Source organism: Rhinopithecus roxellana, chromosome 14 (genome assembly GCF_007565055.1).
Source record: "Rhinopithecus roxellana isolate Shanxi Qingling chromosome 14, ASM756505v1, whole genome shotgun sequence".
NCBI lineage: Eukaryota > Metazoa > Chordata > Mammalia > Primates > Cercopithecidae > Rhinopithecus > Rhinopithecus roxellana.
The window spans coordinates 64,777,646-64,800,017 of record NC_044562.1 but is presented as its reverse complement, the minus strand read 5'-3'; the positions used below and the strand labels follow the sequence as shown (position 1 = coordinate 64,800,017).

The 22,372-nt window shown below is 44.9% G+C and overlaps 1 protein-coding gene across 3 annotated transcripts in view; it reads left to right on the top strand.

Moving 5' to 3' along the window:
• The first annotated feature begins 11,854 nt into the window (after positions 1 to 11,854).
• The window catches only part of TRPM8 (transient receptor potential cation channel subfamily M member 8), a 99,239-nt gene continuing 88,721 nt past the window's right edge, over positions 11,855 to 22,372 (top strand). For 2 of the 3 annotated variants that reach the window (XM_030916469.1, XM_030916468.1), the window contains exons 1-2: positions 11,855 to 11,910; positions 21,238 to 21,359. In XM_030916469.1, the coding sequence (XP_030772329.1) occupies positions 21,243 to 21,359 (117 nt within the window). In that variant the 5' untranslated portion in view covers positions 11,855 to 11,910; positions 21,238 to 21,242. Of the gene's footprint in view, positions 11,911 to 21,237; positions 21,360 to 22,372 lie in introns of those variants that run through there. The other variant, XM_030916467.1, reaches the window with a different exon arrangement.

The following is a 22,372-nucleotide window of genomic DNA, read 5'->3' as shown; positions in this document are numbered from 1 at the left end:
ATTTTTAGGCAGCCAGGTACTAGAAGATCGGGGGGAAGGAGTTGTATATATAAAATGAAAAGCACTAAGAGCCCAAGAAGGAATCAAGGGAGACAGCATAGGGAGACAAGGTCATAGGTTGTTGTAGACAGGGTCATAGGTTGTTGTAGATCATCATTTGGAGTGGGTTGTTGTAGACCATCATAAGGGTGGGTTGTTGTAGACAGTTGTTTGAAGTGGGTTATTGTAGACCATCATAGGGAGTGGGTTGTTATAGACCATCATAGGGAGTGGGTTGTTGTAGAACATCATAGGGAGTGGGTTTTTGTAGATCATCATTTGGAGTAGGTTGTTGTAGACCATCATAAGGAGTGGGTTGTTGTAGACTATCATTTAAAGTGGGTTATTGTAGACCATCATAGGGAGTGGGTTGCTGTAGACCATCATTTGAGTGGGTTGTTGTAGACCACCATAGGGAGTGGGTTGTTGTAGAACATCATTTGAAGTGGGTTGCCATAGATCATCATAGGAAGTGGGTTGTTGTAGACCATCATCTGAGTGGGTTGTTGTAGACCATCACAGGGAGTGGGTTGTTGTAGACCATCATTTGAGTGGGTTGCTGTAGACCATCATTTGAAGTGGGTTGTTGTAGACCATCATAGGGAGTGGGTTGTGGTAGACCATCATTTGGGTGGGTTGTGGTAGACCATCATTTGAAGTGGGTTGTTGCAGACCATCATAGGGAGTGGGTTGTTGTAGACCATCATAGGGAGTCAGTTGTGGTAGACCATCATCTGTGTGGGTTGTTGTAGATCATCATTTGAAGTGGGTTGTTGTAGACCATCATTTGAGTGGGTTGTTGTAGACCATCATTTGAAGTGGGTTGTTGTAGACCATCACAGGGAGTGGGTTGTTGTAGACCATCATAGGGAGTGGATTGTTGTAGATAATCATAGGGAGTGAGTTGTCATAGACCATCATCTGTGTGGGTTGTTGTAGACCATCATAAGGAGTGGGTTGTTGTAGATAATCATAGGGAGTAGGTTGTTGTAGACCATCATTTGGAGTGGGTTGCTTTAGACCATCATTTGGAGTGGCTGTTGTAGACCATCATATGCAGTGGGTTGTTCTGACTACAATGGGAAGCCACCTGACAGTTCTGCAAAGGGGACTGATATAATCCAAGAAGTACTTTAAAGGGATGACTTTGGAAGAGGGTGTGGAGAATGGATCCTGTGAACAAATTGGAAGCCAACAGACTAACTAGGAGCTGTCACCAACTTCTAGAAAAGATATGGTGGCACCTTGGATGAAGGAGGTCAGCAGCAGTGACCAGAGAAATGGTCAGATTTGGACTACACTGAATCAGATTTGGAGGCAGAAATGACAAGAGTTACTGGTGGACTGGGCCAGGGAAAAAGAGAAGAACCAAAGATGACTCCAGGATACCGGTCTGAGCAATTAGTTGGCCAATAGTGTAAAGAGCTGATGTGGGGAAGAGATGCAGGTTTGGAGTGAGGGTGTGGCTTGGAATCAAACACTCTGGGACCTATTAAGTCAGAGGTGCTTATTAGACACGTGAATGGAGACATTAAGGATAATCCTTGGAGATTCCTTAAAACATGACTTCTCCCACCTTAAGCTTAAGGGATAACTTAAGAAGGCTGCTGGAACAGCCCAACTTCTCTTTGAGCTTCATCTGGGCCAACCTGTCTCCCCGTGTCTCTTACTCTGAGTGACTCTGAGTACGTGCATGTGTGTATGTGTGTGTGCATGTGCACACGTGCGCCTCATGAGGTTCAGCAAAGACGATGAGCAAAAAGACCCTGGAACCAGATGGTCTGGATTTCCAGCCTGTCTCCACCACTTGCTGGTTATGTAACCATGGGTAAATTACTTAATCTGTTTGTGCCTCAGTTGTAAAATGGGGATGATGATACCAGTAGCACCAACTCATAGGTTTCTTGGAAGCTTCAGTGAGTCAGTACAGGTAAAACACTTAGAAATGTGCTGACATATACCAGGCACTCAACAAATGTTAGCTAATGTCACGGGGGAGTGTGCACCCATACACATAAATGGAGAGAGTGTTTGTAATTGGAGAAACATTAAAAATAGAATTTCTTTATTGGGAAAATGGTCGAACACCTTCCTGCTTCAGATATCACTATTACAGTATGGATATAAGGGGCAAAAGCTGAACAGATCCTTGTTTGTTGGATACCACATCAAAACAGACTCGAACCTCCTAATAATAGGTATCTGTTTCTTCCTTAGCTAACAGTCTCAATTTTTACAAGACTGAATTCCTTGCATGTGGAGTTTTGCCTTAATCGTGTCTGAATTTGCAGTCCGCAGTCCAGAGGCTGGCAGCCAGCTGATACCGGACAGGGTTCCCAGGGCCAGCGCCCTGTGGAGCCCGTTCGCCCCTTGGAAAACATCTTTCCCGTCAGGTTACTTTGGGGGCAAATATTCAATTATCTGGGGCTGCTTGGCTATTTTTGTCTCTGACATTTGAACCCATCTCCACTCAGAGACCACTCTGCGGGATGGTAATATTTCTAATAATCCTAATTGTTCATTGCTTTTCATGTTCCCTTTTCCATTATACCTCACCGCCCATAGCCTTCATGCTTTTAAGTAGCACTCGGCATCTTCCCTGTCTTGGGATGGGTTTATCGTCCCCCAGATTGGAAGGAAGATGGAGCAGCTCTGCTAACCCAAGTGGGCCTGGAATGTGTTTTTCTTCCCATGCCATTACCACATAAAAGTGGTCAGAAATCACTCAGAACTTATTTTGTTTTCTCAAGCAAAGTTTCGGTAATTCAGATAAAAGGGAAGAAATAGGTTCTTACTGCCCAGAGCTCTAAACTGGGATAGAGGTCATATAGGCCAAGGTCATATAGGCCAAATGGACAACTATGGGAATTTTTAATATACAAAGTAGTTTCATTTTCTCCCACACTCAAAAGCTGAAGCACCCTTGGGCTATGCAGTCAGGGCAAAAATATTTCCCCAAAAGCCCAGTTCCCCTCACCTCGTTTGCTTTGTCTAATATTTGAATGCAGATATTTAAATGCAGTTTCCTTTGAGTCTCTTTGAAATTATCTACTTTACATTTCATCTCCTCTTTCTAATTCCTTGCTCATTGACATCATTGACAAGCTTGAGTTAAGGAATTTGTCTGACAGTTGAGAGATGTTAACACATTGCTATTGGAACACAGTCTTGTATAAGGAGTTGACCTCTGTCTCAGCAGTGGTTCACATTTACTGATTCTTTACTCTTTAGGATGCCTGTGCTTTACAGATCTCTGCAGGCAGTGTTATTGTCAGAGGTGAAGACACTGGGCTTATAGAGGTCAGGAAACTTGCCCAAGGTTGCCCTGGAACCTGGCCTTTAATACAGGCTGATGTGCCTCCTGAGACAGAACACTTAATGACTATGGCATTCTGCTTTACGCTGAAAGATTTAGTATAAAGGTATGAGGCAAATTGTCATTGTTTACATTTATGTAGGTGGACATCAAATACTTTGGTCTCGGAGCCTGTGTTATTCTTGGTCTTTGTTAATTGACATCTCTATTCTCTCTCTCCATCCCCAACTCCATCTCCATCTCCATTCTCATCTCCATCTCTATCTCAGACTCCATTTCTGTCTCCATCTCTATTTCTGCCTGTATCATCTACTGTTTATTCTTGTTCCAAGTTCTAGTGTGGGTTCTTGCATGCGAAGCAACTTGGATACCTGATAGAAAGTTCGCTGAAAAGCTTCATGTGGCCCCTTGCACCTGGGATGACTGAGGAAAGCTCCTCACGACCATGAAAGAGTCGAAAGCTCCTGCTTTGTCCCCTGGGTATCTTGACTCAGCTCTGCTCTTCTTGCTGCTCTCTTCTAGGCCTCCTGGCTGAGTGACATACCGTCCCCCATGAGTCATCCACGTGTCCTTCTCCAACTCATCAGCAAATTGTGCTGACTCTTTACCATCACAACCACCCTAAATCTGAGGACATTTCATCACCTTCATGGCCCCACCCTAGGAAGTCCAAGCCACGCTCATCTCTAGCCTGGACCACTGGGCAACACAGAACCCCACCAGTCCCCCGGTCACCTCCCAGTCACTTGTGTGTGCTGCAGCCAGAAGGATGGTTTCAAAGACTCACAAAATCACTCCTTTCCCTGCTTAAAACTCCGGGAGGCTTCCCATGATATGCAGAATAAAAGCCAAAATCTTTATAAGGGCCTACAAAGTCCCATATAATCTGACTCCCGGCTATTTTCCCACTCATTCTTTCCTCTCTCTACCGCCTTCACTCAGTCCTGGCAAGCTCACTCCAGACTTTCGCTTCTCCTGTCTGCCTGGGCTGCATTTGCTCCCCACCAGGCCCTCTTTTCTGGCTCTCTTGTTTCACTCAGGTCCCTGCTCAGTTCTTACCTCTGCAGAAAGACTTCTTTGGACCGTAGATCTGAAAAAAAAACCATCCTGCCACTGTTTATTCCTTTCCCCTGTTTTATTTTTTATATTACTTGGCACTGTCTGGCATTTTTGTTTGCTGTTTTTCTGTCCCCCTGTCTGGGATGTGGGCTCCCTGGGGAAGGGGTGTGATCTGCCATGTTCACTACTGTAGTACCGTGCCTGAAACTGTGTCACAAAAGCTGTGACATCAGAAGGACTCATCAACATAGGGCCTGGTAACTTACATTATACAACACATCAAAGAGAGCCAAAACTCTGCCCTGGTTCCATCAGCGACCCACTAAGATGCCAATTGCTTAATCCTTTGAGCAATATGTTAATTCTTATATAGTGAGGTCATTGGGATACACACCTTAACATTCACCACAATTGAGTCTGTTCTGTGCAGTTTGCTTAATATGCTTAAGTACAAAAATGGTATGTTCCCTGAATGTCTTCTGGATAACTGAGAAAAGAGGTGTTTTTCCTATAGTGACTAATCATATCAGAATAGAAACTGAGATCTGTGGTTATTACTGCAAGGCCCCATTCATTCTCTCATGTTCCATTCTCTTCCTTGGAGAAAGGTGACGGTGGGCAAGAGAAGATCAGCTTTCTTTCACATTTAATGAAAGGATGAAAATAATTCCCTTAAGATAGAGTTCAGAATGGCAACTATATCAGGTTAAAAAGAAAGAACAATGATGATAAAAACATTTATGTAAATACAATAGTAGGATTCATTTATAGTTAGAAAAGAGTAAATCACATTGGTTGATATCGAACAAGAGAATAAGAATTGGGATGATCTTATAAAAACCCTCACTTGAATAAAGCAAACTGTGGAAAACTCATTAAAATTACAGCCATTGTAATAGAATAAAAGCATCTATACCCTTCATATACCCATTAAAATGTCATGTTTTGTTACTCAGGCTCATAGACAGTTCTTTGAGTTTATAGTATTGGTAGAAGGATAGTTCCCTGGGAGTGGTACTGATATTTTGACATTCCCAATTTGTTCAATACAAACTTAATATCTAAAGAGGCATGGAGCTCGATAGGATGCCTGGTGAGGTCACCCACAAGGGATCTGGGAAGATGTGAAGCTTAAATAAGGGGCCAAGGACAATCCAGCCTGAGGCCAATGGCCATCTGGCCATTGAACCTTGAACTCAGGACTGGAGAAAGAACTTCTTGCTTGAGGCCAGAAGAGGCACAGAGAGACCAGAGTCTGAAGGAGCTGGTTAGACCTGATTCCATCAGGTAGGGGAGAGTTCCAGGGACTGGGGAGACTTCTGAAGGGCACCAAATCTAGAGGGACCTCTTATCCCCTAGACATAGAGAGCCCTGGCTTTGCCTGGTGAACATCTTTAGGTTAGCATTGTCTGGGACCACTCTTGTGGTTCTTGCCTTTCTCCGGGTTGCTGGCCTTGGAGCTGACCATGGTTCTGACAGGAGTCTGACACCTCCTGTGCCCTTGCCATCAAAGTGTGTACTGTAGACCTGCAGCATTGGCTTACCTGGTAAGATCTTGTTAGATATGGAGCGTCGTAGGTCCCACCTTATATCTGCTGAACCAGAATCTGCATTCAACTAGATTCCCAGATGATTCACATGTACCTGAAAGTTTGAGAAGCATTATTTATCACTTGTTATTACTCTACTGCAGACTTACTGGGGATGTGAAATGGAGGGCTGAAGGCAGAAGGGGGTTGTGAAAAGTGGGTAGAGTTGCATAGATTTGGTTTATATTAGGATCGATCACTTGAGTGGCTGAGAAGGGTTCCATGGTTGTTTGCAAGTGTGGGCTATACATGTTGAAAGCACAATTTATGCTAGGAGCTTCCCATCAGGTCATTGCTTCTGGGACATATAAATGCGTTATTTGTACTTTTCATTTATATGCTAGAGGGTCCTACGGATCTCTATGTTAACTTCTACCTATATCAGCTAGAAACTTGTCCAGACTCGAAATTATATCAGAGAAGTTGAGGTGCAGGCAACAGTTCCTATGGAATGGTGTGTTCTTGATGGACGAGTTGCCTAAGTCATAAGCAATATTGACTTGCTGAGGTAGTGAAGCAGCTGTGCTGTTGACATACGAAGTGTAACCAAGGATCTGGCTTCTTTTTGACTGACAGTGTATAGGTCACAGGATATTAAAAAGTGGAGCACTTTCTAGAACAGAGATGGTGAACTGAAGGCTGTAGTCAGAGAGCAAGGTCGTTTTTGAAGACAGCCAGGAAAAGGGTTGGAGCTGCAGTTTTGGGACTAAAACGAACAAGGAGTAAGGGAGGTCTGGGCTACTGAGAGGCCTGGAAGGTGTTGTATGCATGGGAGGGAGTAGCTCAGAGGCTGGATACAAGGGCTGTGCACATGTACTGGAGAACTCAAGGGCTTTGGGTGGATGAGGTGCCACAAGCCTCCTTCTGGGCCATGGCTATGCTTTGGGACCTGTCTGGGTTGCCCATGAAAGCAGTGGACTAGCACTGTGTGCAGGCTTCCTCAGCCAGCCCACTGTGGAGGAGCAGATGCCCTATATTTGCTGCCTTCAGAGCTTTCTTAGCATTTGATATGCCAGGAGCTGGCGTGGTCAGCCCATGGTGTTAGGGTGAATACACTCACTGGGAAGGACCAGGGTCTTGGCAACAGATTCGTTGCATATTTGTACCTCTGGTGCCACGGTAACCTTTCTTCTTCCTGATGACCTACACCTATATCAAAGTTTATAAAACAGTGGCTGGGATGGTTGGAAGATGCAGGGAGACAGAAGCTGTGGAGTCTGCGGAACTGAAGGGTAAGTTATTAATTCTCCTGGAAAAGGTGAGATCTTGGGTCTCCTACCAGGAAAGGCCAAAAGACAGGGTTATGGGTAGCACCCACTCCACCCTTTGCACAACGGGAGGAAGGATGTATGACTTGATGGGCCTCCCAGTTGTGTGTTCATCAGTTGCAATCTGCTCTTCTCAGGAGTTAGTTTGTGTCAGGGAGTGTCTCTGCCTCCTGTACAAGGTTTGTTATAAAAGACACCTGATGTCCTTGAGTGACCAGAGTTCTAACTTGGGAGTATGTGCCCACCTCCATCAGTTGCTACCAGTGTGTCAAATTCTCTTCTACACTTGGCTAGGACTTAGATTTAGTGAGAGGAGCAGAATGAGGCCTGCCGGTCCTCCTTTTTCTAGTAGTGGGAAGCAGCCTCTTCTTTGCAGTGTGGGCCAGTGGCCCCTGAACCCTCAGCTAGTACCTGAGGCTTCTCTCCTCACTAAGGCCTCAGAGGGAGGCCTGGGCGCCTGCCAATAAGTAAGATCAGGACACTCTCAGAACTCCAGCTTCTGGCATACGGTCAATAGAAGGAGGCAGGCTCATGGGTGGCTGCAGTGCGGCCTCCACAGGACTCTTCACAGGGGCAGACCCTTCATGGAATGCCCAGGGTGGGAGGCCTTGCACACTGACCAGAGAGCCATGTCCCTTCCACCAGCTCCAGTGGAGCAAACTCAGCCAGAGAGGGCAGAACTTCTGTACACTGCCTTGCACCATCTCCAGGGGAGGGGAGAGCCCAGTCCAAGTGCCTGAGAGAGGAGGTGAACTCCAGCAGGTGCAAAGCCAGGGGTTTAGAGTGGGAGGAGGAAATCTGAAATCCAAGGGAGCAGCTTGGGGAGATGAAAGGGAGCCCAGTGAGTGCCTTACTCTCCTGCTGGGGTCTGGGCTCCTTCTATGGCTCAGGTGTGGCCCCAAGCGGGCTGGAGGCATGGGGGCTACTGGGCCCTGGGGTTGCCCATTCTCTGGAAGTGAACAGGCAATTCACTGCTTTTTAGAGGGATTCTTTGAGGACACAAGTGGCTAGCAAAGCTCTCCTGTAACCCAGGGGATCTCAGTAGCTCAGAGCCAGTATGGTGCAGAAGGAGCCCAAGCTCTGGGCAAAATTGCTTGTGTTGACCTTTTATGTTTTTCCTTCTCACCCTCCTTGTGTAGACAATACCAGGCAATGAGCCTTGAAGATGAAATCCAAGAGTCCCCCCCGGTGGTGTGACCACTTCTCTGTGTCTTTGCCAAGTTCCTGCCTGTTCTCCTTTGATCCCAGGACAGCACATTCACCACCACCCAGCAGGCTGTGTTTTTACCTTGTTCCTGCTGGGTGACAGCATTTCTTCTAACAGCACTTCTTCTCAACTGGAGAATTGCCATGTTCTTCACACCCACCAAGAGATCCTAGTTCAACGGTCTAGGGTGGGTCCTGGAGCTTCATTTCCAGCCTGTGCTCCCGGAGATGCTGGTGCAGGTGGGCAAAAGCCACACACTGGAAAACACTATTGGGAACATATGGTGGAGGCTCACCATCGGCAGGAGAGGCAGGCACCTCACTCTCATTGCAGGACTGGCAGCAGCAAGAAAGACCCCTTCCCGCTGCCATCCTCTGCAAAGCGAAACCCCAAATTTGTGGATGCTGAATTGGAAGGGACTAAAGGTATTAGAGGGAGGAAGGATTCTAATTGGGTTGGTACATCCAGCATGACTGGTTCTTTCAGGATTCCCCCCATAAAATCCAAACGGGTGATAAGGTCCCACTTTACTGAGCTGGGGTCTTGGGTGAGGAGTTTGCTCAAGGTCCCATAGGTAGCCAAGTGTCAGGGACCGTGTTCAAATCCAGAGCCGATTTCACTGAATATTTTTAAAAATTATTTTTAATTGTGATGAAATACACATAACGTAAAATTTGCTGTCTTAACCATTTGCAAATGCAGCATCCGTGGCAACAATGCATTCACACTGCTCTGTAACCATCATCATCGTCTATCTGCAGTTTGTTCAGTTTTAACGTTTTCTCATGGCACAAAAAATAGGGAAGCCGAGCTGAGAGTCTGAGTCTACACATTTAGCCGGACGTATGCAGAATGGCTCTGCTCATCTTAGCGGGGAAGGAAGGTGTTCAGGGATGAGCAAGGACAATGCCGTTAATTCACCTTTGAAACCTGCTTTGAGAAGGTAAGTGGCTGAAAATGTCTTTGTGTGACTGAGGTTGCTCAGGGCAGCCACCTTCTGGCATTAAAAGATAGTGCAACAATCCCGCGTCTTAAAAAAAAAAAAAAAAACTTCAAGAAAAACCCAAAACAATTTCTATCTACCTTGCTAGAGGAATTGGGCATTTTGTGGCATCTTGGATGAAATGGCAAATCTGTACATTATATATGTACACCTCTACTTATATCTCTCTATCTCCATCTCTCTCGCTCCTGTTTCATGAGGATGCTTAATTACAGCCAGGATCCATTCACGTATGATTTTAAGGACTTGCTAAAGATATTTGAATACAACTTGTTCAGGCCAGATCATACATTATCTGTTGTGGATAAAACAAGTTTGGATTTGGAATACAAATTGAGATAGAACAAAATATTTGCTTAATAACCAGAACATGAATGAGAGAAGTCCACATGAGCTTAATTAATTGGCTCAATATTTCTCTCTCTCTCTCTCTCTCTCTCTCTCTCTCTCTCTCTCTCTCTGTTGAGACAGAATCTCACTCTGTCACCCAGGTTGGAGTGCAGTGGCATGATCTCGGCTCACTGCAACCTCCACCTCCCAGGTTCAAGAGATTCTCATGTCTCAGCCTCCAGAGTAGCTGGAATGACAGGCACATGCCACCACACCTGGCTAATTTTTGTATTTTTAGTAGAGACAGGGTTTTGCCATGTTGCCCAGTCTGGTCTTGAATCCCTGACATCAAGCGATCGGCCCGCCTCAGCCTCCTAAAGTGCTGGGATTACAGGCATGAGCCACTGCCCCCCGGCGGCTCAATATTTCTAACAGCTAAAAAGTTCATTTTGCTGCTCCGCTCCTCAGATCGACCTGCTCCCCTGTGCAGTGCTGTAGATGTGCTTAGGGACCATGCTGGGTGTGGTAGTTTTTAGTCCTAGGACCCATATGTAGAGTGATTCTGAGATTTCTCTGATTCTCTCTCTCCATTTCTGGCTGGATCTCTTCTCACACAGGTCCTCATTCAAACCTATCATTTCCAGTTTTCCACAGCCCCCACCCTTCCCTACTACCTTACACTTGACTGCTCCCTTCATCTTTATGACCTGTCTGGGGCTTGGAATATTTGAGTTTGAGACTGCTGTCTGAAGTCTTTTGTCTCTTTGTCGAGGGGGTTTTCTTCGTGAATTGAACATGCTTTCTGCAGGAGTTATCACTACAACTCTATCGTTCCTTTCAGACCTTGCTCAAATCTCTCTGCCTTTGCAAAAATCCCCTTCACGCTGCTTCTCTTTCATCTCTAACCTTTTTGCAAGTGTATGTCTTTTGCAATCAGTTCCTAAAATACACTATCCTATTTGTATTTCTCTATGACATATGCTTCATATGAAAATAACGTAATAGAAACAACGGCCAGGCCGGGTGTGGTGGCTCAAGCCTGTAATCCCAGCACTTTGGGAGGCCGAGACGGGCAGATCACGAGGTCAGGAGATCGAGACCATCCTGGCGAACATGGTGAAACCCCGTCTCTACTAAAAAATACAAAAAACTAGCCGGGCGAGGTGGCGGGCGCCTGTAGTCCCAGCTACTCGGGAGGCTGAGGCAGGAGAATGGCGTGAACCCGGGAGGCAGAGCTTGCAGTGAGCTGAGATCCGGCCACTGCACTCCAGCCTGGGCGACAGAGTGAGACTCCGTCTCAAAAAAAAAAAAAAAAAAAAAAAAAAAAAAAAAAAAAAAAGAAAAAGAAAAAAAGAAACAACGGCCAACACAAAGGAACATTTGTTATAATATAACTATTATGTTTGTGGCACATGATTTAAGTAAAATGACCGAAAGTTGCCCACTGACAATTGTTACTTATTTCTTCTAGGAGAGTTCTTCCAAAGTAGAATTTCAAGGGGACAGGAAATAGCTGTGAATTAATAAAGTTAGATTTGCTCACCTCTGTGATGCCCTCTTGCCTGGCTCAATACTGCATTTAGTTGGTATGAGGAAAGTTCACAAAATCTGCGAAAAAGCAATGTTGGTTAAATTTCTTCTAATAGTTTTTTTCTAATCTTAATTAAGAGCTCTTAATTTATTAATTAATCTTTTCATCACTTTCTATAATGAGCATTTCCCATTTTATCTGCGGTTTTAAAAGGTGCCATTAATTGCAGAAATTAAGTATTAGAATGATTTCATACTATGGTGCTATTGTCAAGCTAAGATTGGGAATTTGGTATCATTTCTTTATTAGCATTTAAAATATCATGTTCGCTAATTATCCATTCCCTACTCGTATTCCATTGCTAAATTGCTACTGTGCGTGGAGGCTGTAGGAGTCTTCTTGCAATTTCAGTGGCTTAACTTTTTTGTTCCTCTGCTTAAAAGAACCTCAGAGAAGAAGGCGGAGCTAAGAAGATTCCAGTTATAAAAGCTTTCCTCCCCCTGTGAGGAGAGACCAGCAGGATCCTTGGGTGAAAGAAAATCCTGCTTGATAAAAACCATCACTTACGGTATGTCATCAACTTTTGCTTTTTGCTTCTCCTTAAATGTTGCCATTACTTGTAGAATAGTATGAGTTTGTGTCTCTGGGAGGGGCATCATTTAGGTTTTCTATGAAGATTTGAAACTAAAGGAAGAAAAAAATTTAAATTCCTCAAAGAGTTGTGAGCATAAGCAAAATGGTGGTTCACAGATATATCTAATCCTCACTCAGATTTATTTAGAAATGTAGAAATCTTTGCCGGATTTGTGAATGACTTTAAATAGAGTTACAATTTTCTTTTTCTGATTGAAAGAGTTAGAAACTCCCTAAATGAGCTTTAATGAAACATTCACTGGCATCTGAACTCTGCAACTGACTATCTGAAGCAATCCTATTGGGAACATAATAAAACAAGTTTTTCTTAAATCAAGACTACGGTGAAATGTAAATTAACATCAAGAGATAATGCATTCAAAGAGTAAATATTCTTTGATAATGATAGGAGAGGGTATATTTGGCTTGTTTTTACATATAGTGTTTCCTTCCGTTCTTCCAGCCCGTTGAAACATGCTCATCATTTGTATTATTTAGAGGCAAGAGAGAAACACTGAAGGGCTGCATGAATAATTAAAGATTTTATTTCCATTTAATTTTCAGCCCACTATTGCCAGTGCTGACTTTTTCAGTGTTAGGATTTTTGAGCTGAACATAAGAAAGTGGTTATTCCTTAAGTCTATTCTATATGTGTTAATACAAAGATACTTATCATGATAGAAGTTTTAGCTTGTCAAAATCTTGACAGTGCAAGGGACTTACTTTCAAGGTTGTAACTTTGAATGCATATTTCTTTATAATTTGGGAAAAAAGCTGTTTATTACTATTATGAATATATTTATAATTATATTACAAATAATATAATTGTTATATAAATAATATAATTACATTACAAATTATAATTACAATTTATAATAATAATAATTATTATCTTTGTCTTGCCTAAGAACTGATATCATTCTTGGCATCCGTGAAGACAGTAGGGGTCCAGGCTCCATAGGGACTCCCACCTTTCCTCTTGTTCTAAAAGGCTCTCAGGGAATAGCATCTTGGAGCATCACCTGCTGCTTGTATCTACCTCCTGTTTCTCACTTCTACTTTTTGGAGCAGGATACCTTGGGGTCAATGACTTTGGGAACCTCCACTGGCTTCTGCTATTTTCCTAGTTTCCATCCATCTATTCAAACTTAAAAAAAATTTGGCAGATAGAGGCAATTAGAAAAACAGGATAATGCTTATAACAAAATAAATCTCAGCTCTCTCCTGGTGGTGGCTGAGACGTGGAGGCACAGGTGCCTAGTGACCCTTTCAGGTTATTTATTTATTTATTTATTTATTTATTTTTGAGACGGAGTCTCACTCTGTCGCCCAGGCTGGAGTGCAGTGGCGCGATCTCGGCTCACTGCAAGCTCCTCCTCCCGGGTTCACGCCATTCTCCTGCCTCAGCCTCCCGAGTAGCTGGGACTACAGGCACCCGCCACCTCGCCCGGCTAATTTTTTGTAGTTTTAGTAGAGACGGGGTTTCACTGTGTTAGCCAGGATGGTCTCGACCTCCTGACCTCGTGATCCGCCGGCCTCGGCCTCCCAAAGTGCTGGGATTACAAGCGTGAGCCACCGCGCCCGGCCCTTTCAGGTTATTTTAACCCTTGCTTGTATGCACCACTGCCATGCCCCTGCCAAAATAAGAGTGGAGGAGATCTCTCTTCATGGTGTCATTTATATTTGAAGCCTCTGCAAGTGTTATACTCACCATTTTCATGAATAATTGATGGCTCAAAGAGTGGAGATGGCTGGGGTTTGGTGTGGGGCCCTTTGGAGCATTTTCCTTAGAGCATGAACAAGTTTTTCCTCTCTCATTCAGTGTGCAAAGGAGAACATTTTGTTTCTTCCCCCACCCCAAGTTTTTTAATCAGAAAGAGACTTAGAACTAGACAATCCTGCTTGAAAATGACACTTTAGGACTGATTTGACCATGGTGATAGGTGGGCTAAAAAGCAACTTATAAAACATGCCAGAAGCCTTTTTTTCTTAGGATAATAAGATAGCACACTATTATTTTTTTGCATTGAGTTCAAAGGATGCATGAATATTCTGTTGTTCGTGGGTGACTTCTAGACTATTTAAAATTATTCATAACCATTGATAATAAAAATAGTGCTATGGCCAACCTCTCCCCTCAAGAAACAAAATGAAGTTTGTAATCCTTTGTTTAAATTTTGGCAGTGTACTCACGTTGTTAAGATGACCATCTATTTCTTCCCAAAGCTGTATTAAAGTGGCACAGATTAGCTTAATGTTTAAGATTGGGCTCTCAGGCCAGCTTGCTTGATTTTGAATTCTGCATCCTCTACTTATCAGCCATATGACTTTGGGAGATATCTAACCTCTCTGTGCCTTGGTTTGTCATCCATCTAAAGGAGAAAATAGTAATCTAATACTAATACTAATAATAATCTAAATATTCTAAAGAGTATTTACATGGATCCATCTTCCCATGAGTTACATAGATTATTATTTTATTACAAGTACAGTGCCTGGCACATAATAGACATGACACAATACATAGCAGCTATTTATTACTGACATTTGGATGGTGTTCCTGGTCTGATGGAGATGTATGTACATGCAAGCAGGACAAATTGTAACGTTCAGACGTTCAAGTTGTGACTACACAAGAACACAAAGCCAAAATTGACATGATATCGCCTCTTGAACAGCCCATCAATTACATGCATGTGTTTTGAAAAGATTTGATTACACACTCTGGAAACATTTTATTGTAGTTTAAGAACAAGGGGGTCCTTGGTGTGATCTGTGGCCCAGTGGTCCTCTAACTGTGGTCCTGAGGCTACCTCATCAGCACCTGGGAACTTTGCTAGAGATGCAGAATCTGGGGCTCACTCCAGACATCTCATGCTCTTGAGGTGGGGCCCAGCACTCTGGGTTTTAATGAGTTCAGTGAGTCAGGCTGTAGGGTGATATATAGTTTCCTGTGTGAGAAACTGTAGGAACTGTTGGTCCTTAGTTTGTAAGTGCTCTCTCCTGATAGGTATGGTAAGTCTATTGCGAAGTTTTGAAAAAATGTGAACGGTATTTCAAGAGTCCATTTTGATTTTAATTTTTACTGAGGTTATCTCTATGGTGGTCACTAAGAGTCCATTCAATTCGTCAGGCCCATTTGAAATTTTTGAGAGTAAAGACCATAAATAGAAATAATTGAGATTATTGATTAAGAACACGAAAGCAAAGTTTTACATAGTTAAATAAGTAAATCCTAGAACTGGACAAATCCTTAGCTCTCTATGAAGGTCCCATCCTTTGGGACTGCCATGGAGATAACTCCATTGAATTGTGCTTTAATGGCATAGCTTCAACTTGCATTCAGGACATTCTAAGAAATAGCCAGGCTAAGTTTAGTGCCTAAAGTATTGCATGGCTGTGCAGGGATATTTACCACTATGTGGCCCAGTGTGCTTTTGGCATAGACATTTTTCTTTTAACTTATTATTTTGAGATAATTATAGCTTCACAGGAAGTGGAAGAGGAAAAAGTGTAGAGAGGGTCTGTGTACTCTTCACCCAGTTCCCCTCAATGTTGACATCTCACATAACTATCATACAAGATTAATACCAGAGAATTGGCATTGACACAAGGCAAAGGCTTTATCAGATTTCACCATTTTTTTTTTTTTTTTTTTGAGATAGAGTCTAGTTCTTGTCGCCCAGGCTAGAGTGCAATGGTGTGATCTTGGCTCACTGTAACCTCCGCCTCCTGGATTCAAGTGATTCTCCTGCCTCAGCCTCCTGAGCAACTGGGATTACAGGTGCCCACCACCACACCTGGCTAATTTTTTGTTATTTTTTTTGGTAGAGATGGGATTTCACCATGTTGGCCAGGCTGGTCTCGAACTCCTGACCTCGGGTGATCCACCTGCCTTGGCCTCCCAAAGCGCTTGGATTACAGGCATGAACTAACACGCCCGGACCCAGATTTCACCACTTGGACATGCATTCATTCATGTGTGTATAGTTTAACGTAATTTTATCACACGAGTAGATTTGCGTAACCACTGCCACAACCAAATTTCGGAACTGTTCCATCACTGGAAAAGCCCCTTCACCCTGCCCCTTTACAGTCGCCCTATCCTCCCCAGCCTACTTGTCCCCAAATGCAGGAGTTTTTTTCACCCTGGCCTCTGTATCAGGGAATGTGGGTTTGAAGTTAGTTTACGGATGCCATGAAGCTTGTAATTGACTATGTTCATCCTGTCAACCTAAAATAATCAAAAGGCTCGGGATCCAATTTTAAAAGTTTATTCAAGTGCAAAGATGAGGGCAGCCATCCAGATAGCAGACTGACAGCTAAGGATGGTGATCACTGCTCCTGGGATGGGGAAAAGGGAGGATCATTTATATAGGCAAAACCAGAGGTGCTGAATAGAAACACATTTTCTTTTTTCTTTTCTTTTTCTTTTTTTTTTTTTTTTTGAGATGGAGTCTCACTCTGTCATCCAGGCTGGAGTGCAGGGGTGTGATCTCAGATCACTGCAACCTCCCAGGTTCAAGGGATTCTCGTGCCTCAGCCTCCTGAGTAGCTGGGATTACAGGTGCCTGCCACCACACTGGCTAATATTTTTGTATTTTTAGTAGAGATGCGGTTTCACCATGTTGGACAGGCTGCTCTCGAACTCCTGACCTCAAGTGATCCACCCACCTTGGCCTCCCAAAGTGTTAGGATTACAGGCGTGAGCCACCATGCCCAGCCAGAAACACATTTTCTGTATGAAGGCTACCGTATAGATGTAAGATTTGATTGACTACTATTGTTTATACTCTAAGGGGGTTGCTTAACAGTCAATTGTAAAGAGGTTACGGTCACAAGGATCTCTGTCTCTAATATCAGCAAGTCTAGGTTAAAATGAAGGACAGGGAATATGGTTAAGGAATAACATCATTTGGTTTTGCACAACCCTTGCAAAGGTCAGTCAGAAAGGGTTGTGCAAAAATAGCCGCGTTACGTGACTCTGTTTTCAGAGCTTCACTTTCCCCCTTGGCATAATCAACCTGGAAGGTCCTAAAATTTTATTTTCTTTTTACAGTCCCTTTACTTTGGCCATTAGTAAGTTTACGGCATGATTTCTAGTGCCCCCTGAGGACCTCGGAACAGGCTTCCCCTGTGGCTGGATAAGCCCCTCACTTAACCAGTCTTTTTCTCTTATTTTATCCTCAGCTCACTTATTTCTCTTTGGTTCCTTTGTTTTATGTAATATTTTAGTAAGTTTCTTTAATTCTTTGTGCACTGAGATAAAATATAAGCATTTACACTGAAAACAAACGTCTACCACGTCATCTCTACTTATTATTTATATCTGGTATTTTCCCTCCAGCCTCTGTCTCCCTTTCCTGAACTGCCTAAAGTTATGTGAGTGTTTGCCTTCCTTGTTCCCCATTCCTGGGTGTGTCTTTCTACTGCACTCACAGCTGAATGGGCTCAGGATACGATTCCTAGATCACAATCTTTTCCCTCTTAAAAAAATATAAACACTGTTCCATTTTCTTCTAGTTTATAGTATTGAAGAAGAGAAGTTTCATACCAGCTTGGTTTTCTCCTTTAGTAATTTTTTTCTGCTATATTGCTTATATGTTTTTATGTTTATTCTGTTTTTTTTGAGACGGAGTCTCGCTCTGTCGCCCAGGCAGGAGTGCAGTGGCACGATTTCGGCTCACTTCAAGCTCCACCTCCCGGGTTCATGCCATTCTCCTGGCTCAGCCTCCCGAGTAGCTGGGACTACAGGCGCCCACCACCACGCCTGGCTAATTTATTGTGTGTGTGTGTGTTGTGTTTTTTTTAGTAGAGACAGGGTTTCACTGTGTTAGCCAGGATGGTCTTGATCTCCTGACCTCGTGATCCGCCCGCCTTGGCCTCCCAAAGTGCTGGGATTACAGGCATGAGCCACCGTGCCCGGCCGTTTTTATGTTTATTCTTATACTTAAATGATTTCATCTGGATACCACCGGCCCTATTAATTTTGCTTGGTAGCGGACCCAGTGAGATTTTTATTGTGAAGACTCAAATCTTTCTTTATCTCAGGGAAGATTTATTCTGTCGATTTTTTGATGACTGTGTCTCTTGTAAGTAGAACATTCTCTTCTTCTGAAAGGCCTGTTACTGACATGATGAATCTCCAGTGTTCTCCATGGCTCCTCTAGCAATGGCCACAGCCAGGTTTGGTGCAGCTATGCCAAGGGATTTTCCTTCCTTGCTGGGGTGGGTTAAAGTGGAGAAGCACAACCCCATGTCCCCTGCTGCCATGCTCTGCCTACCCAATGCTGCTGGCACCAGGTTACCGCGCGGGGCTCCATGGGCCGGCATCCACTGCACATCTCGAGCACATTCTCTGGTTTGACGTTGGGTCACACGATGCTACCAGTCTTTGCCACACCTGATTAGGGTGCCAATTTCATTAGAAATAAGGATGACTGTCAATTAAACATTTCACTGGTGGGTCTTGAGACTGCTAGTCTCAGCTTCCATCGTGCCTGGGGAAGCACCTCATTCTCTCTTCTGCCTGTGGAGGCTGTAGCCAGAAAACAATAAAACAATGACAACAACAAACCGTCCAGAGCTGGAAAAAAACAAAAACAGCCACAATTGAGTATGCATGTAAAGAGAGCTTACGATCAATGTAAACATTGTGGGCCAATATCTGGTTAGAATCAGTAAAATACCAGGACTTCAGAATAAGGGCAACACGCTGGGTAGAAAGAAGAGCAGGGAGGCTGCCATGAGGATTTTCTAATAAAAACAGAAGTCTTTTTATGGTGTTGGGGGGAAAAGTGTTGAATGCAATAAAAAGACATCCCCATGGATGAAAAGCTTCTCACGGGTTCCTCCTAGGCTTTGCTGTGCTCAGATCATCCCCCAGGGACCTTCTCCTGACACTGACCAAAAAGTCCAAGGTGGGCGAGTCAGGAGCAGAAGGACTTATCCCAGCCCTTTGCCCATTTTTTCCAGGGAATTTTGGATCACTGGATCTGGCAGTGTGATTTTGTTACTTCTCCCTGGCACGTGATGCACCAAGGGATCAGCTTTCTCCCCCTGCCTTTCCCGTTCACTCTTTTTCAGGGCCATCTCCTTTTCAGCAGACCCCTTCCCTCACTCTCCAGGGCCCCAGGCGCTCTCTTCCCATTTGCTTCTCTTTGGGCCTCAGGCCTTAGGTTCCTTCTTCCAATGCTTTCTCACTTCCGAGACTGAAGTCCTGCAAGAATGTGTCTAGAAGATCAACAAACTTGCAGCCCTGGGATAGCTGTTTTCTAAGACTGTATGCCAAGACCCAGAGTCAACCAACTTGAATATCAACTGGTCTCAGAGAACCAGTTGAGACTACCAGCTGCTGAGAAAGGCATTCAGAATGTCAGAGGAGGGCTAGTTGTTGCATCTCTTAAATGACTTCCCAATGTTTTGTTTGATAGAAATGTGATTTGAAGGCAAAAATACCCCTTTCCTGCTGCAATGAAATAAACAGTTTTTCATTTCAAGGCAAATGCAGTCACTTCCTAAGCATTGGTGCCCTACTTAGAAGCAATTTGCTGTAAGGGAATAATAGTGAATACCTTGCAGGATTGATTTGTGGTTTTGCAATAATGTATGTAAAGTGCCAATTAATACTCTCAGCTTCTCTTTGAAATGCCTGGGGAGAGAAGTAAAAGAAGTGCTTGTTGTTTTAAACAGTCTAGACCAACCATTTGGAGTGCGTTTTAAAGCAGTGACAGTCTCTGTGGTGTGGGAGGCCTGTGGCTGGCCTGGGATGGGCGATCTGGACGGAGGAGTCATGGTCGCTGGGTTGAGGGTCTGAGAGCAGAGTGTGGCTGAGTGGTGGGTCTGCTCTGTGTCTTAGACATTTCTGCATTTGGTAGTTATAGAAGGTGACGTGGAAGTAGTTTGCAAACTGAAGGAGGATTTGCGAGGTGGTATCGATTCAATCAAATTATTCATCCAATAAATATTCATGCAACTCTCCTTTATGCACTGTGCCAGGCCCTGAAAGTCTAGTGGTGAACAAGATACAGTTCTTGGCCTCAGCAAGTTAATAGGGGTCAAACAGACCATTGAACAAACCATGATGCCCGCAGCTTGGTGCAGGTTGAAGGGGCTACAGAGGCAGGTGAGCGCTTGCCCAGTGTTGTGGGGCATCTCCCTGAAGAAGTGATGAGTGAGCTGAGCCTAGAGGATGAGCAGGAGATGACAGCTGGAGGGGTATGGGGAAGAGGGCTCTGGACAGGGGGTGGGACCCCAGATAGGAAAGGCAGGCCCAGAGAGAGAGGGAGGTGGGCACAGCCAGGCCGGAGACGTGGAGACCAGCAGGGCCCCTTGCCAAGGGCAGAGACAACGTGAGAGCCTTGGAAGGGGTGAGGAGGAAGGACTCCCGCTGGGATGTGGTGGGACAGACAGGGAGGAGCTTGGAGCCAGGAGGAGGGGACTCAGGGAGACACGGTGTACAGGATGGTGTTTTCATTTACTGTGTCTGCAGGACAGCCCTAGAGGTTGAGTAGACATTGATGGGTTTTGTCTCGAGCTTGGGATATGGGTCTGAGTTAGAGTTTGGGAGATGAGGAGAGAGGGGCCTCCTGAAATATGGGGTGGGGGCATCTTAGAGTGAGAAAAACAGAGCAGGGACCCCGGGAAGCATTGCATGACAGATAAGGTTTTGCAATGCCCAAGTCAGCAGCCTGCTCCAGAGCCCAAGAGGGAAGTCTTGGGCATTAGAGTTTCAGGATGACCTGGCGCATGCTGACCCCCAAGCCCTACCCACCACCCTTCAGGGGCAGGGGTCTTCCTTTCTGCCTGAGGTCCAAGTCCCCTGGCCAATACAGGCTGCTAACCATAGTCTGCTCTGTATATTCTCTTCATCCTCAATTTATTACTTAACAAGTAGCTATTGCAAGCCCCTCAGATGTAGTGCACTGTGATGCATGTGGTACAGACTGCCATTTCAGAGCTTGTAGTCTGGGAGGGCCATGCACTCGGCCACTGCAAAGAGGGGGCGCCCAGGAAGGGATCCTGACTCAGGAATGGGAGGCCAGGGAGAATGGGCTGAGGGGTGGAAACGCCATCTGGGTCTTGGAGGGTGAAGAGGAATTAGGGGCAGGGGCACAATTACTGTGATGGGCTGAATGGAGTGTGGGACATTGCATGTGGCAAAGGGGAGAGGGTGGAGGGAAAGAGGCATTGGGGTGAAACTTTGAAGGAAGCCCTTTTACTATTTGTAACCCATACTTATCCCCTCCACCCATCGCCACAGAAAAGATGTCCTTTGGGGGAGCCAAGCTGAGCATGAGGAACAGAAGGAACGGCATTCTGGACAGCACCCGGACCCTGTACTCCAGCGCGTCTCGGAGCACAGACTGGTCTTACAGTGAAAGCGTAAGTCATGCGCATCACCTGTTTGAAAGGTTTCACTGTAACCTTCATAAGGCGTTAAATCATGCATTTGCACATTGACTTTTAGGAAATTTTAAATGCCATGTCTTCACAATTCCTTTCACTACTTAATGCTCGATGCTCTTGCTTCTGGTCTGAGTCTTGAATCTCAGTCCCTTCTCCAGCTCCATGGCCAGGGTCTCAGTTTGGGTCCATCTGCATTTGTTCTTGCGATGGCCTCCTAGCTGCACTTCTTCATACTGTCTCTACGGGTTCCAAGGCAGCTTCTACGCTGCCTTCAGGACACAGACGTGCCCAGTCATGGCTTCTTGGGTGAGCTGGAGTTGGGTTGGGTGCCAGCGGGAGGTGTGTCCTTAGCACCTCTCTGCCACTCTCTGCCTGGCTTTGCTGACACTGGGCTTGTTCCCTCCTGTGGGTTTTCCACCCACTCTCAGATCCTGTCCAACACTCTCATTTGTCAAGAAATTAAGACAACATTCCAGCCTGACATCCAGTTCTCCCGGGCTACAGTGTTAACAGTCAGGATAGTGGCTAGCTTTGGAAAGTAGGAATTGGTGGTGGGGGGCGGTTCTGGGGTGTTGTTTAGGATTTTGATCTCACTGGTGGGTTCCATGGGGGTTGAGTTTGTGATCTATCACTGAGCTGTAAGAAAACACACACACAAACACACACGCAAAAACTTGCTCTCCCCCAGCTTGGGTCTGCCTCCCAGGGCCCGGACTAGGCAAGTGAGGCACCCCTGATGCAAAAGTTAAGGAGGTGCCAGTCCTCAGGGGCTGCCCCTGCACTTGCATGCCTGGGGGGGACTGACCACCTCCTTACACTTGCTCCCCAGTCTCACCTCAGTCCTGGCCACGGGAGAAGCAAACAGTGGGCCAAGGGCAGTGGTAGCTTTTCCAGTGTTTACCCCCTTGCTCTCTTCCTTCAACCCCAGTGATGAAGCACCTCTGGGAGGGCCTTTCTGGAGGGATCCACCTGGCCTCAGCATCGGAGCC